The sequence below is a fragment of the Rattus norvegicus genome, chromosome 5, assembly GCF_036323735.1.
Source record: "Rattus norvegicus strain BN/NHsdMcwi chromosome 5, GRCr8, whole genome shotgun sequence".
In the NCBI taxonomy this organism is placed as follows: Eukaryota; Metazoa; Chordata; class Mammalia; order Rodentia; family Muridae; genus Rattus; species Rattus norvegicus.
Window position 1 is genome coordinate 78474306 of NC_086023.1, and position 13308 is coordinate 78487613.

General features: G+C 36.6%; 1 protein-coding gene across 4 annotated transcripts in view; it reads right to left on the minus strand.

Moving 5' to 3' along the window:
• Window positions 1-13308, minus strand: part of Ecpas (Ecm29 proteasome adaptor and scaffold) — a 110629-nt gene that overhangs the window by 75857 nt on the left and 21464 nt on the right. For all 4 annotated transcript variants that reach the window (XM_056985549.2, XM_056985548.2, XM_056985546.2 and 1 more), the window contains 3 exons: window positions 5429-5559; window positions 2427-2543; window positions 448-566 (listed from right to left, as the gene is read on the minus strand). In XM_056985549.2, the coding sequence (XP_056841529.1) occupies window positions 448-566; window positions 2427-2543; window positions 5429-5559 (367 nt within the window). The remainder of the gene's footprint in view (window positions 1-447; window positions 567-2426; window positions 2544-5428; window positions 5560-13308) is intronic.

Genomic DNA, 13308 nt, shown 5'->3' on the forward strand with positions numbered 1-13308 from the left:
TGTCCAGAGCCAGAAAAGGACGCTGGATGCCCTGGAACTGGAGTTAACAAGTAGTTGCAAGAACTATGTGAGTGATAGGAATTGAACTTGGATCATCTGAAAGAGCAGACGGCACTCTTAACTACCAAGCCATCTCTCCAGATGAAAAGAAAAACAAATCAAAGAAAAAGATTTTTAACCTCACATAAACTTTAAAAAACAAAAAAGTTTGAAGCAGTTAAATTTAGAAAAATGTCATCAGTCTTACACATTTTTTTATTCATATGAAGAATTTTATAATGCTACTAATAAAACAGTAACTAAAATATCACAGAAAATTCAACTATCCTTCAGGTAACTAATCCCAAGTCTTTCCATTTGCCAAGTAAAACCAAATGTGACCAGTATACAAAAGGCACAGGTTGATGACTCTTACAGATGGGAAGCAGAGAAGTGAGGGAGCCATACCTGTCCTGCTGTGGCTGAGGTTTCCCTTCCATGGCAGTAAGAAGTGTAGGGGCCAGCTCACATTGTTTTTCCACTGGCAGGCGAGGATAGCCCATCTTAACATAAATTATAGTAAAATTCTAATGCAGTAAGAGAAAGCAAGTGAGTATGGAAGAAAAGTCTAATTACAGAAAGTTACAGCTGTAACAAAAGCATCACAAGAATCGTCTTCTGTTTATTACAGCTTATCCAACTGACTCATCTCAGGGGAAGAACTTAAGCACAACTTCTTCAAACGGTTTGTTTTAAAGTCAGCTTTTTATGTAAGAAAGGTAAAGCAGTCACATGTGCAATCACTATTGCTAGGAAGAAAAACCATTTAGCCTATCTAAACCTGAATAGCAAACAGTATCATCAGATCTCCCAGTTTGCTGTATTAATCCGAGATCACATGCTAATAAATCTCAAGCTTCCATTTCACAGGTCAGTTACTAAAACCATCTTTAGAAACTGCAGCACTCTGTGGTTTCCTCAATCCAGTAACAACTCAGCAATGGATGACAGGTAAGCCAGGGAAGCTGGGCGCTGCACATGTGGTCAGTAACTCTATAACCCATGCAAAATTTACACCTGAATAAAACTCATGAGTATAAATCCACACTTACAAATAGGATAGTTGCTAATCTGAAGGACTCTTCACAAAAATGAACAAGCCTCATAAGGCCTCCTGTTTGGCATAGCTACTGACTTCAATGTTTGTATTTGCTTAAAGGAAAGATACTGTCTTATAATGGAACTTATATGTCAAAAACAAACACAGCACCTCCCAAAAGTTTTGTGACTCCTGATAAAACAATTTGGGAAATTTTGCCCCACTGTGAAAACTTACAAGAGCCAGGAAAAAACACTATCTGTCATCATATAACACCAACATTTTTTAAACTTTGTTTTCATGAACTGAAGAGGAATACTTGCCAGTCTCAGGTTTACTGCACTACAAAAGAGGGTATCTTTTGAGTACACACATCAGAAAGAGAATCGCTGTACTGTGCCTATATTCTATAACCCTTCTCTCTTTCCAGATTTGCCTCATAAACTAAGAACTAAATCACTCTTATTTACATAAAAACAAAAATTATATGTACTGGGTTGAGATATAGCTCAGTTAGAATGCTTACCTTAGATACAAAAGTCCCTTGACTTAATCTCCTGTACTGCAATTTTTTTAAAAAGTATACACATTATAGAGTACCATGTGACACTTAAATTTATGTATACATTTTATCCATTAATCCATTAGGTTAAACATACCCTTAAATATTAATCATTTCATTAAGGCGAAACCTTGAGAGCCTTTTTTTATAGCTTTCTGTGAGTTACTTTTGCTGTTCAAGAAGAGCATTCCATAACTTGTTCCGGCTGTTCCTAAACTTCTGAGCTCAAGCGAAAAAAAAACCGAACAAGTCAAAGGAACTACAAGTCCCATCATCATCCTGGGCACCTCTATGTAAAGTATTGATTACCTACAGTCATTCTAACTGAGCAACAACAGAAGTTCCTGTTCTCTAACCTTAGTACCTAGCAATTAATTTTCCCCAACTTCTGATAACCGCTATTCTACTCTTAATTTCTTTGAGACCAACTTGTTCAGATTCTACGTAAGTAAAGTCATTCTTCTTTTATATTAAATACCTTACAGTTATTCACCAACATTTCTTTGCCCAATAAATGGCCATTCATTATCATGTTCCTCTAACTTCTTTGAAGCAGTAGTACCTGTGAATCAGTACTCCATGAGAAAATAACACACCTTTTTTTTTTTTTAAAAGAACTGTTTCAGTTAGGTATGGTCTAAGAATGAAACTTTAAGTTTGCCAATATACATTGATGGCATCAACTAAACATTGAGAAGATTGACTTAAGCCAAAAAACAAAAAAAATAAAAAAAATAAAAAAAATAAAAACAAAACAAAACAAAAACATTTCAAAAGAACTCTCACCGTGACAAAGGAAACTGCAGCAGGGTCCTGGTACTGAACCAATAGTGTTTCTACTGGAAGTTGTATTTTGGGACGGCTTTTTATGCGTTTATTCAGATGAACCAGCAGTTCCATTACCTAAAGCAAAGACAAAACTGGAATTATCAATCATATCTTAAAAATAAATTCATTTCTTAGATATTACTTATTTTAGTGAGAAGTAGCTACTTCATCTTTTAATGGGATGTATCAGAATCAGAAATACAGTATCTATGTTTTGCAATATACCAAGATTATTACAATGTAAAATATAAGATTTTACTGTTTCTAGATATACTTGGTTTGCCAAATCAAGGAGTACTTCTGAGAAAATGTAGTAGGAACACTGAGTTCTAAGGAATAAACTTCAAGGAGAAAAATGATTTTAAAAAGAATCAGGGTCTAAAAAAATATAGCAAATTATATCTTTCTGAAATCCAGAGTAAATCCAGAGTAAATAAAAGTAGGATCTGGATTATAATAGAATTTAGCAAAACACTGAAGTATGTTTACTTTATCCTTAAAAATCACCTAACACCACTAAAGAATAAGTAAAAAAAAAAAAAAATAATCAATAACAACTAGGGCTAAGAACTGAGAAGACAGTTCAATCAATAAAATGCTAGCTACATAGGCCTGAGTCCAACCTCTCAGAATTCATTTTTTTTCCAGAATCCATATTTTAAAAAAGAAAAAAGCTGGACATGATGCCACATGTGCCTGTACTGGGGAAATGAAGCCAGCAGGTTCCCTGTGGCTCACTAGCCAGCCAGTCTAGCCAAATCAGAGAGGTCCAGGTGTAGTAAGAGATCAGGCCTCCTTCAAAGCATAAGAAAGGAATGGGAAGTTGGCATGGGAGCTATAAGCTGCTCTTTTAGATGACCCAGATTCAATTCCCAGAACCCACTTAGAGGCTCACAACCATCTGTAACTCCAGTTCTAGGGGATCTGATGCCCTCTTCTAGCCTCAGTGGGCACCAGGCATCCACATGGTACATAGACATTCATTCATGTAGGTAAAACATCCTTGCAAACAAAATGAAAATTTAAAAATCTTTAAGCATATTTAAAAAGTGGTATACAACTAGGAGAGACACCCAACATCAATCTCTAGCTATTACATATGTGTGATCACATGCACATACAAGCATGTAATCACATGCATATACAAGCATGTAAACACATACACACAAACACACACACATAAACATGCATACATACATACAAAAAGAAACCTAAGAACAAGAATAAAAGTCTCCATTTGAAAAGATAATAGGATAAATAGTACAACAGAATTGAACGGTATATAACCAAAAATTAGTAATGATTAGGAATAGATGATTTTCTACCCTAAAAAAAAGATCAAATACAAAGAAATAAAAATATCTTATATAAACAAGTTTGAGTTTTTAGGGGTTTTTTTGTTTGTTTGTTTGTTTGTTTGTTTGTTTTACAATCTACTAAAAATACTCAGTCTAAATGGTTCTCTGGCTACTTCCTCTGGGCTTCCACTCTAAATCTCCAGCAGCCAAGTAAAGATATCGCTAACACCCTTTCAAATCAGTGCCCTAGAATCCTGTTTCCTCCAATCCCTCATTCTGTCATCCACTGTGACCTCTTTAGTTCCAGGGAAATCACATTCAGTCCACCATTTCTTAATCTGGTGGATCTCCTTGTCAACCAAGAGAACTCCATCTACCATAACCACGGCCTCCTGTTCTTTCATCTTCTCCTTTCTTCTTCCCTCTCAGCAAAAGTAAAATGTGCTCCCATGAGCCCATATATTTTATTCCTTGGTACCCAGTTGGTGATGCTATTTTGAAAAATAAAACCATTTGAGGATAGGACATCTCACTAAGAGAAGTTGGTCACTGCGGAGCAGATCTTCTGGCTTTATAGACAGGCCACACTTTCCACCCACTCTCTTCTTACTGAGTGGATATAATATGAGCATTTGCCTTCATATTCTTCATATTCTTGCTACTATGTCTTCTAATCATCCTTTCTTAAACTCTGAGCCAAAATAAGTTCTTCCTTCCTTAACTAGCTTTTGTTATATATTTTGTCTCAGCAAGAGGAAAGCAAATATAGCATATACCATAAATCCTAATTCAGTAAATAACCAGACTAACAACAATAAGTAAAGATCAATTTGTAAAAGGCCTTTGATACCCTGAAAGCAAGAAAAATCCACTGAAGGGCTTTAAATAGGAAAATGGCATGACCAATCAATCACACTCTACCTCAGCAAATAAGGATTAACAGCAAATAAAAATAACAAGTATATGTCAAGACTGTCCATCTTTTCCTGCAACAAAGACATTCTGGGAGATACTCTTCCCATTGAAAGCAAATCAGAGTCTCTTAGGGTAGACATTCAAGTCAATGTCAACCAATTATAGTATCCCAAGGGAAGAAACCCGATGACAGCTGCAAGACCAGAAGGTCTGTCACAAATATACTGGAAAAGAAATAATAAACTATGTTACAAACTAAAGGGGAAAGTGCTCCAAACAGAATAATTTAAAAATAAATAGTGATATTATAATTATATAGCTTTTTGAAACAGTATTTTGAAGATGTAAAGTCTAGTCTTATTTATGAATAGTTTGCTTTCAAAAAGCTTATTTGGTTATCTTTACCTTTATTTAAGGATATATTCACCATCAACTAATGATTAAAGAATATTTCCCCTTTCTAAACTGGCTTTCATATTCAGTTTTCAATCAGTCCAGATAATTATCCTGATTAAATTACCTGACACTGGTAACAAGTGCAGTAAGTAGTGAAGGCAGCTGTACTAGGTAGGCATTTAAGCTCTTTCATTATGAAAGCTAATTCTTGGACTTACCATACATTTGGAAAGCTTTAATTAGGATCATGAACCTACATTCCAACATGAAAATAAAAAACTCACTTCATGATATATATATATATTCACTTATTCATCATTTATTTCCCTAAAGGGTCCCCAACATGCTTACTTTTTTCCGTACTCCTTCTTGGGTGCTGGACAGTTTGAGCAAAACAGGAGGAAGAAATTTAGATATAATATTTTGTAACTGTTCATCTGTTTCAGCATGGCCAAGTCGTAAAAAGACCCGTTCGAGCTGATCTATAATATAAAAGAAAACAAGAAAATTTGGCAAACCAAACATAAACAAGCCTATTTTTATAGCTTATTTCTTTTTTCTGTACTGCAGATCCTTCAGTCAAGAATTTGAAGCAGACTAGCCCCACAGACATATGATTGTGACTGTACTGCTAAAAAAAGGGTCTATTAGCTAACCATGTACAACTGTTTTTAGACATTTAATCTCTAGAAAGGAGAATAATCCAGAGTAATTCAGTTAGTCTTTCTGAAGGAGTCAGTTACTAAGAAAAAAGTGTTTTGTTTTGTTTTGTTTTTTAAGTAATCTTATAAACCTGGCTAGAACACAACAGAGGAACTTTGACCAGATTCAGGGACAAACTGATGAAGTTTCTCCAAAGACAAAACCAATGACCACTGCTATGGTGGGACTGAACTAGAAAATCAGAGACAAGTATCCCACAGGAAAGCCATAGTGAGAACCATGTTAGACAAGACCATGGGGGTATGTTCAACAGAATGTAGATAGTAATTATTAAACAAGCCACCATATATCTTTGACCTATGTACTATATAGGACAGAGGGGAAGGTGATGAAGAAGAGAATTCACACAAATGCCAAATACCTGATTGCAAATTACTGTTAATTTTTTAAATACTAGGCATTTATGAGGTCATAGGTTTGAACCTCAGCACTGAAAAAAAAAGTACCATAATGAGATATTTATTTCTCAAAGGCTCTTATAAAAACTGTAAGAAGCACTGAGCACAGTGGTGCTTGACTGTAATGTAACTCAGCATTTGAAAGGCTGAGGCAGGAGGATCACTCTACATTTAAGGTCAGGCTTATCTGTATAACAAGATAACTGTCTGAAAAAGAGATAGGGATGTCTCAGCAAGTAAAAGCTCTTGGATGAAGATATGAGTTCAAACCACCAGGCAAACACCTGGGTATAGTCACATGCACACCTATAACCCTATAAGTGAACTAGCAGACACAAAAGGATTACTGGGGCTTGCTGATAAGCAACCTTATCTCAAGTGAATAAGTATGGAGTTAATAGAGTTGGGCTCCCTGTGCATGAGGGTACATAACTACAAAAATACACGTGGGCAAATACTACACCACACAATACCCACACACAAAGACACACACACACCACAAATCAGTGTGTAAAAAAAAAATTATCAGTAGGAATGAGCTGAAAAGATGTTATCTCTTGATCAGTGCATCATGCCAACTATACCTCAATTTTAAAATTTATTTTTGAAAATTTTTACTACTTAGTGATAAAAATGAAAAAATATTCAGATGAGCTAATACAGTTACTGAAACTTACTTCAAATAATGTTAGCCAAAAGACAGGCATCAGGAATCATATAAATGAAACTCAGACTACCCACTGACTGATAACTAGCTAAGTTTTATAACAGATACTAAAAATTACTTTTTTATTTTATATGTATTGGTATTTTATATGTATGTATGTCTGTGTGAGGGTATCAGGTCCCCTGGAACTGGAGTTACAGACAGTTGTAAGCTGCCATATAGATGCTAGGAAGAACAGTGCTCTTAACTACAAAACCTTCTCTCCAGCCCCAAGAATTACTTTTTTGTTTGCCTCAAATATTCCATCTGTGAAAGAAAGTAGATAGATCTATCAATCAGTGAGCCCTGAAAGAACAGCAGTAGCAACACACACAGAGAAACATACAAGCCCTGTATCCAACATGAATCTTATTTTAAATATAATTAAATATATTTAAATATAATTTAAATATAATTTAAATATAATAGAAGGAGATAGACTTCTTGGGAAAATAATTCTAGAGCTTAGGACAGGAAAAAAAGACTTAAAAAGAAGCCTGGAACATCTTATAGTACTAGAGATGAAAATGTCAAAAAGGTACTGAAATCTACCTGAAAGAACTCCTGCTAGCCAATACTAGATCAACTAACAGAAAACAATAAATTGTATAGGGCTGGGTTAAAAAGCCAAATTAGAAAACCCACATAGGTCTTTATTGATGTCAACAAACTAAAGAAAAAAGGTAAATCTTTCTTATGGAAGAACTCAAAATAATATATTCCTAAAGGAAGTATACTTCATCCCTGTCCTCTTTCTCTTTTCAGGGTACCCTGGATTTAGTTTCTACTTAGAACAGAAGGAAATATATTAACTTTACAATGGAAAAATACTCTCGCCCAAGAAAAGCCATTTTTCTCAGCAGTCATATCATATAATGTGTGCAGGATGGGATGTAACGAGACAGACATTTTAGCACTCTTGTATTCATTCAACAACCCACCATCCAAGTCTATTTGCTGGTAAAACATCAGAAAATCCAAACTGGAAGACACTCTATAGGGTACCTGATCAGTACTCCTCAATACTGCCAAGATCGTGAAAAGGTAGGGGGTTGGGGGAGGCAAACTAAGATACTGCCCCAGAGAGGCTAGGGTTAACTATTAAATGCAGTCTTGAACAGGATACTGGGAAACAAAAGACATTCAATAATAATAATATTAGAATTGCCCACCCCAAAATCTATACCATCTGAGAATGGTTGGGACTGGTGAAAGGCCCAGTCTTGCTGTTCCAAAGCTGCAGGATCTCCATGACACAGGGCAACAACAGTATAACCAGGAGGAGTCTCAATGAGGATCCAATATTGATGCTGACACAGAAGCCAGAGACCTTGACCAGACCAATGACTCATTGCAAAAGATATTTACAATGTGTGGACACAGGCATGTACAGTGGGCCACACTGTTGACATACTACAGCTTCCACCAAGAGATGTTTTCTGTGCTCTGGGGTTTCGGTGGTGGTGGTGGTGGTGGTGGTGGTGGTGGTGGTGGTGGTGGTGGTGGTGGTGGTGGTGGTGGTGGTGGTGGTGGAGTGTGAGCACACGTGCATGTGAACACAACTAAGTATGTGTTTTATTTTTGGGGTGGGGGGAGTTTTGCAAGGGTGAAGGGCAGATATGAGGGGATAAGAAGATGAGCAGGATGGGGCACATGATATGAAACTCACAAATAATCTATAAAATGTTTTTAAAAGCCTAATAAAATCCCAAGTAAAGTTCAAGTTTAGTTTAAGAAAGGAAACTAGAACAAAGAAAGTGAAGCAGGTAAACTCTGGGAATACTTGACAAGATGATTCTACTTAATAAACACTGAATGTTATTGTAAAAGAAATTTTTGGGGTTTTTTTTTTTTGTTTTTTTTTTTTTGCTTTTCAAGACAGGATTTCTCTGTGTAGCCTTGGCTGTCCTAGAACTTGCTCCTTAGAAATGGTGAATTCAGCCACTACATCTGTGAAAGGTCCAAGTAAAAAGCATATTCTTCAGTGTACTACAGCTCCTAGGCAGGAAAAAACTGTTTACAGACAAGACAAAAAGTTAGATTTTCTTAAAATTAACCTAGAAAAATCTATGACAAAGTTAAAAAGGGACATATATTATAGTTATTTTTCATATAATCATTTGTAATGCAATGTGATAATATAAAAATTACCAAACATCATACAAGGGTATTTATTACTTCTCAAGCAGGCAGTTAAATGTTCCACATTCAATTGAGAAAGGATCAATGTATAACTACTCAGGTCATCTTTTAGAAACAATGTTCTTTTAAGTACAAGCTAATCAAGCTGGGTGTGGTTAACCTAGTCCTGCAATCCTAGCATGATGAAGGCTGAGTCAGGATGCTAAGAAGTTCAAGGCTGCCCTACTCATACCAAGAGTCTATCTTAAAGAGGGGAGCAGGGTACCGAGAAATGGCTCCTAGGGTAAGGTACTTGCTGCCAAGCCTGTACCTGAGCTGATTCCCAGGATCACAAGGTGGAAGGAGAGAATTCCTGCAAGTTGTCTTCTGACCTCCATATATGTGATTATGTGGTATAAGTGCATCCCTAAACACACATGCACACACCTAGGATCCACACATGAGGATCCACATATGAGGACATACAGGTATTTTTCTTCCTAAGATTGTGACCCTCTTGTACTTTTATTCTTCCACATGGTATGACATAAAAAAAAAAAAAAGGAAAAAAAAGAACCTCAACATTTGAAAGCCTCTCAATGTGGACTTCCAGCTTTCAGAAAGAACAGAAATACTGGGGTGAGAGGATGTGTATGGATCCACTGGTAAAAAGTTCAGTACTACATTTTATCAAACATGATGTCTCTTAGGGGGTGTGAGCAATAGTATTTTAATTTCAAGGACATCCTTAGCTATATAACAAGTTCAAGGTTAGCCTAAGATATGTAAGGTTCCGTCTCAAGAAGAGGGACAAAAAAAAAAAAAAAAAGCAAGAAAATGAAAGGCATTTCATTATAAATTATCTAAAGTATTCTGTTATAGCAACAAAAGGACCTTTTCAAAATTAGGAAGAGATAGAACCTTATGTTCTGAAGATTCAAAGGGAATCTAAAACTCACATCTATCTTTCTTTCATAAGCTGTTAGTGCTAAGTGATATTCTCCTAATTATCACAGTAGATTCTAACAGATGATAAACAGAATGTGAAACAGGAGAAAGCTCCATCTTTTCATATTTTTCTACTCAAAACTCCCACTGTTTTGCTTATCAAAAAGTTGGAGACACTATTATTTCCCTTTAAACATTAATATTTCCCTTTAAACAATCAGCTAAATGTGGAGGGATAGGAGGGGGAAGAGAGTTAGTGAGAATGTGAGAGAAAAAGAGATAATACTGTCTACTTGACAAAATCTAGAATCACCTGAGAGACAAAAGTCTGAATGCATCAATAAAAAAGCTTCTAAATTCAGTTACATGGATGAGAAGACCCATCCTTCATGCAGGCAGTACCATTCTATGGACTGAGATCCTGAGTTGAAAAAGGAGAAAGTGAATTAAATATGGCCACTCACTTCTACTTCCCAACTGTAGGTACAATGTGGCCAGCTAGCTGAAATTCCTGTGTGCCTGTGTGCTTTCTTCCTTCATTAAGTTGCTTTTGTTACAAATTTTATTATAGCAACAGGAAAAGTAATTGATTCAATGGGGGGGGGGTTGTATCCATGTGCAGACCCACTGTATGAGGAAGTCAGAGGTCAATAACAGTTCTCTTCCTCCACTACTCTCCATTTCATTTTTTGAGACAAAAATCTCTCACTGAATCTGAAACTCATCAATTCAGTGAACTGAGCTGATCAGTAAGCCCCAGAAGTGACCCACCACTTTGATTACAACTACATGCCACCCTCTGGCTTTTGTGAGGATGCTGGAGGATCTCTACCAAGTCTTCCTGCTTGTACAGCAAGCATTTCACTGAAGGAGGCTCATATGTCCCCAGTTCAAATACAGGAAACATTTTTGACAGCTATTTTTATTCATATGTTAATATTACATAATCTCAAAACTAGAACATAACATTAATTTATACTTTGCCTTTCCCTTGTTATTGTTTTGAGACAGGCTCTCTTTTGTTTTGTTTATAGACAGAGACTCTACAGAGCCCTGACCATCCTGGATCTCTGCAGGCCAGGCAGGCCTTGAACCCACAAATAACTGCCTATCTCTGCCTTCTAAGAGCTGGGACTAAAGGTGTACGCTACCAAACCTGGCCTCCCTTTCCTCTTTTAATTTACATAAATTTTTTTTATTAACTTGAGTATTTCTTATATACATTTCGAGTGTTATTCCCTTTCCCGGTTTCCGGGCAAACATCTCCCTCCCCCCTCCCCTTCCTTACGGGTGTTCCCCTCCCAACCCTCCCCGCCCTCCCCCAACAGTCTAGTTCACTGGGGGTTCAGTCTTAGCAGGACCCAGGGCTTCCCCTTCCACTGGTGCTCTTACTAGGATATTCATTGCTACCTATGAGGTCAGAGTCCAGGGTCAGTTCATGTATAGTCTTTAGGTAGTGGCTTAGTCCCTGGAAGCTCTGGTTGCTTGGCATTGTTGTACATATGGGGTCTCGAGCCCCTTCAAGCTCTTCCAGTTCTTTCTCTGATTCCTTCAACGGGGGTCCTATTCTCAGTTCAGTGGTTTGCTGCTGGCATTCAATTTACATAAATTTTTATCTTAGGCCTCAATTTACATAAATTTTTATCTTAGGCCTTTAGAATGATAAATCTCTTTTCAGATTTTACACATAGCATATAAGATATGTATTTCAAAACTTACAATATGCCTTAAGCAAGCAATGAAATTGTGATCCTCCAGTCTCAGCTTCCTACATATGGGGAGTATAGATAAACAAACCCACTGCTCAGTTTACTGATTATTTATAAAAGGTTTTTAATTGTATTTGCTATCACTACTGTGTGTGAGAGAGTAAGGGGTGGAAGAGAAGACAGGAGGGAGGGAAGAAGAGGTAAAGATAGGGAGGAAAAGCTGTGCCACAGTGCATATGTGGAGTCAGTTTTCTCCTTCTACCTTTTTGATCTAGGGATCAAAATGCTATCAGCAAGCTTGAACAGCAAGCAAGTTTATCCACTAAGCCATCTTGCTGGCCTTTATAAGAGCTTTTTACATATTTGCCAAGTAAAATTTAACACTTTTTCCCCATATAGTAAACCACTTTTTAGTTTCCCTTCTGACCCTTTATAAAGCTTTTTTTTTTCTTTTCCAGATGTCTTTTTTCTTTTCTCAGTGTCTAAATACAGTTCAATTTACCATTACTTTGCTTTATGGCTATATTTAGTTTCTTCTAGCCATGCCTAAAATTTTGTTTATCATGCCAAGATCATTGTTTTAAAAATTACAATGTATAGAGAAAAGCACAGTAGAACTGACATCTGGAAACATGGACAAGAGCATTCTCACCATTCAGGTAAGAATGGCTCACCATGTCTGAATTGTTTATACAAACAATATACTTTATGCTAAACACTATTCTACTTCTTGGAGAATTCTGTTACATTGGGCAAATAGTGTCAATGTGACCAGTTCCAAATGACAAGAATGACACTGAGTCTGTGATGACTATCCCTAGTAGACACCATTTCACTCATGTCATAGCTCATCAACTCAATGGGAGAGGAATTAGGCATTAAAGCCTGTTTTGTGTGACTGCCAGCAAAGGAGTCTTGGAAGCTTGCACATGGTTTCCTCCAGACTCACTCCATACATTTTTCCCTTTGGGGGTTTCACTGTAATAAATCTAAGAGTACAAATATCTGTTCAGTGTTCTGAGTCCTCCTAGACTCTGAAGTACTGAACCTAGTAGTAGCCTTGGAGAGACCTAAGATATATATTTTTCTATATTTTCATATGCCTTATGATTTTGCTTTCTGTATTCAAGTCTTTAAAATCTATCTAAAATGCTCCTTTAGCATATGGAGAAATGTAGGAAATTAAATTGTTTCTGGAGTCTTTAAGATTTATTCATTGTGAAATAAAACATAAAATATGTAAAGCACAAGCACATAATTATTAGAAACTCTCACAGAGCCCAGAAGGGGAAAATGTGTTTTGAAATGTGATTAAAAACAGATGTGGGCCAAGCAAGATAGAGCATAGAACTTCAGCACTCAAAGGGCTGGCTGAGGTAAAAGAAGAAACAGCCCAAGGCTAACCTGAAATACACAATTAGACCCTGTTTAAAGAAAGGAGGATGGATGGATGGATGGGAAGAGATGAAGAAAAGAGGCTGACAGAGACGGAAAGATTTAGAGGGCTGCAGGTTTAGTCTAGGGCACAGTATATACTTACTATGTACAAAAACCTAGGTTCAAACTCCAATATCAAAAAAAGAAAGAAAAGAAAAGGGGGGGAAAAAACCCTTACTATATTCACAG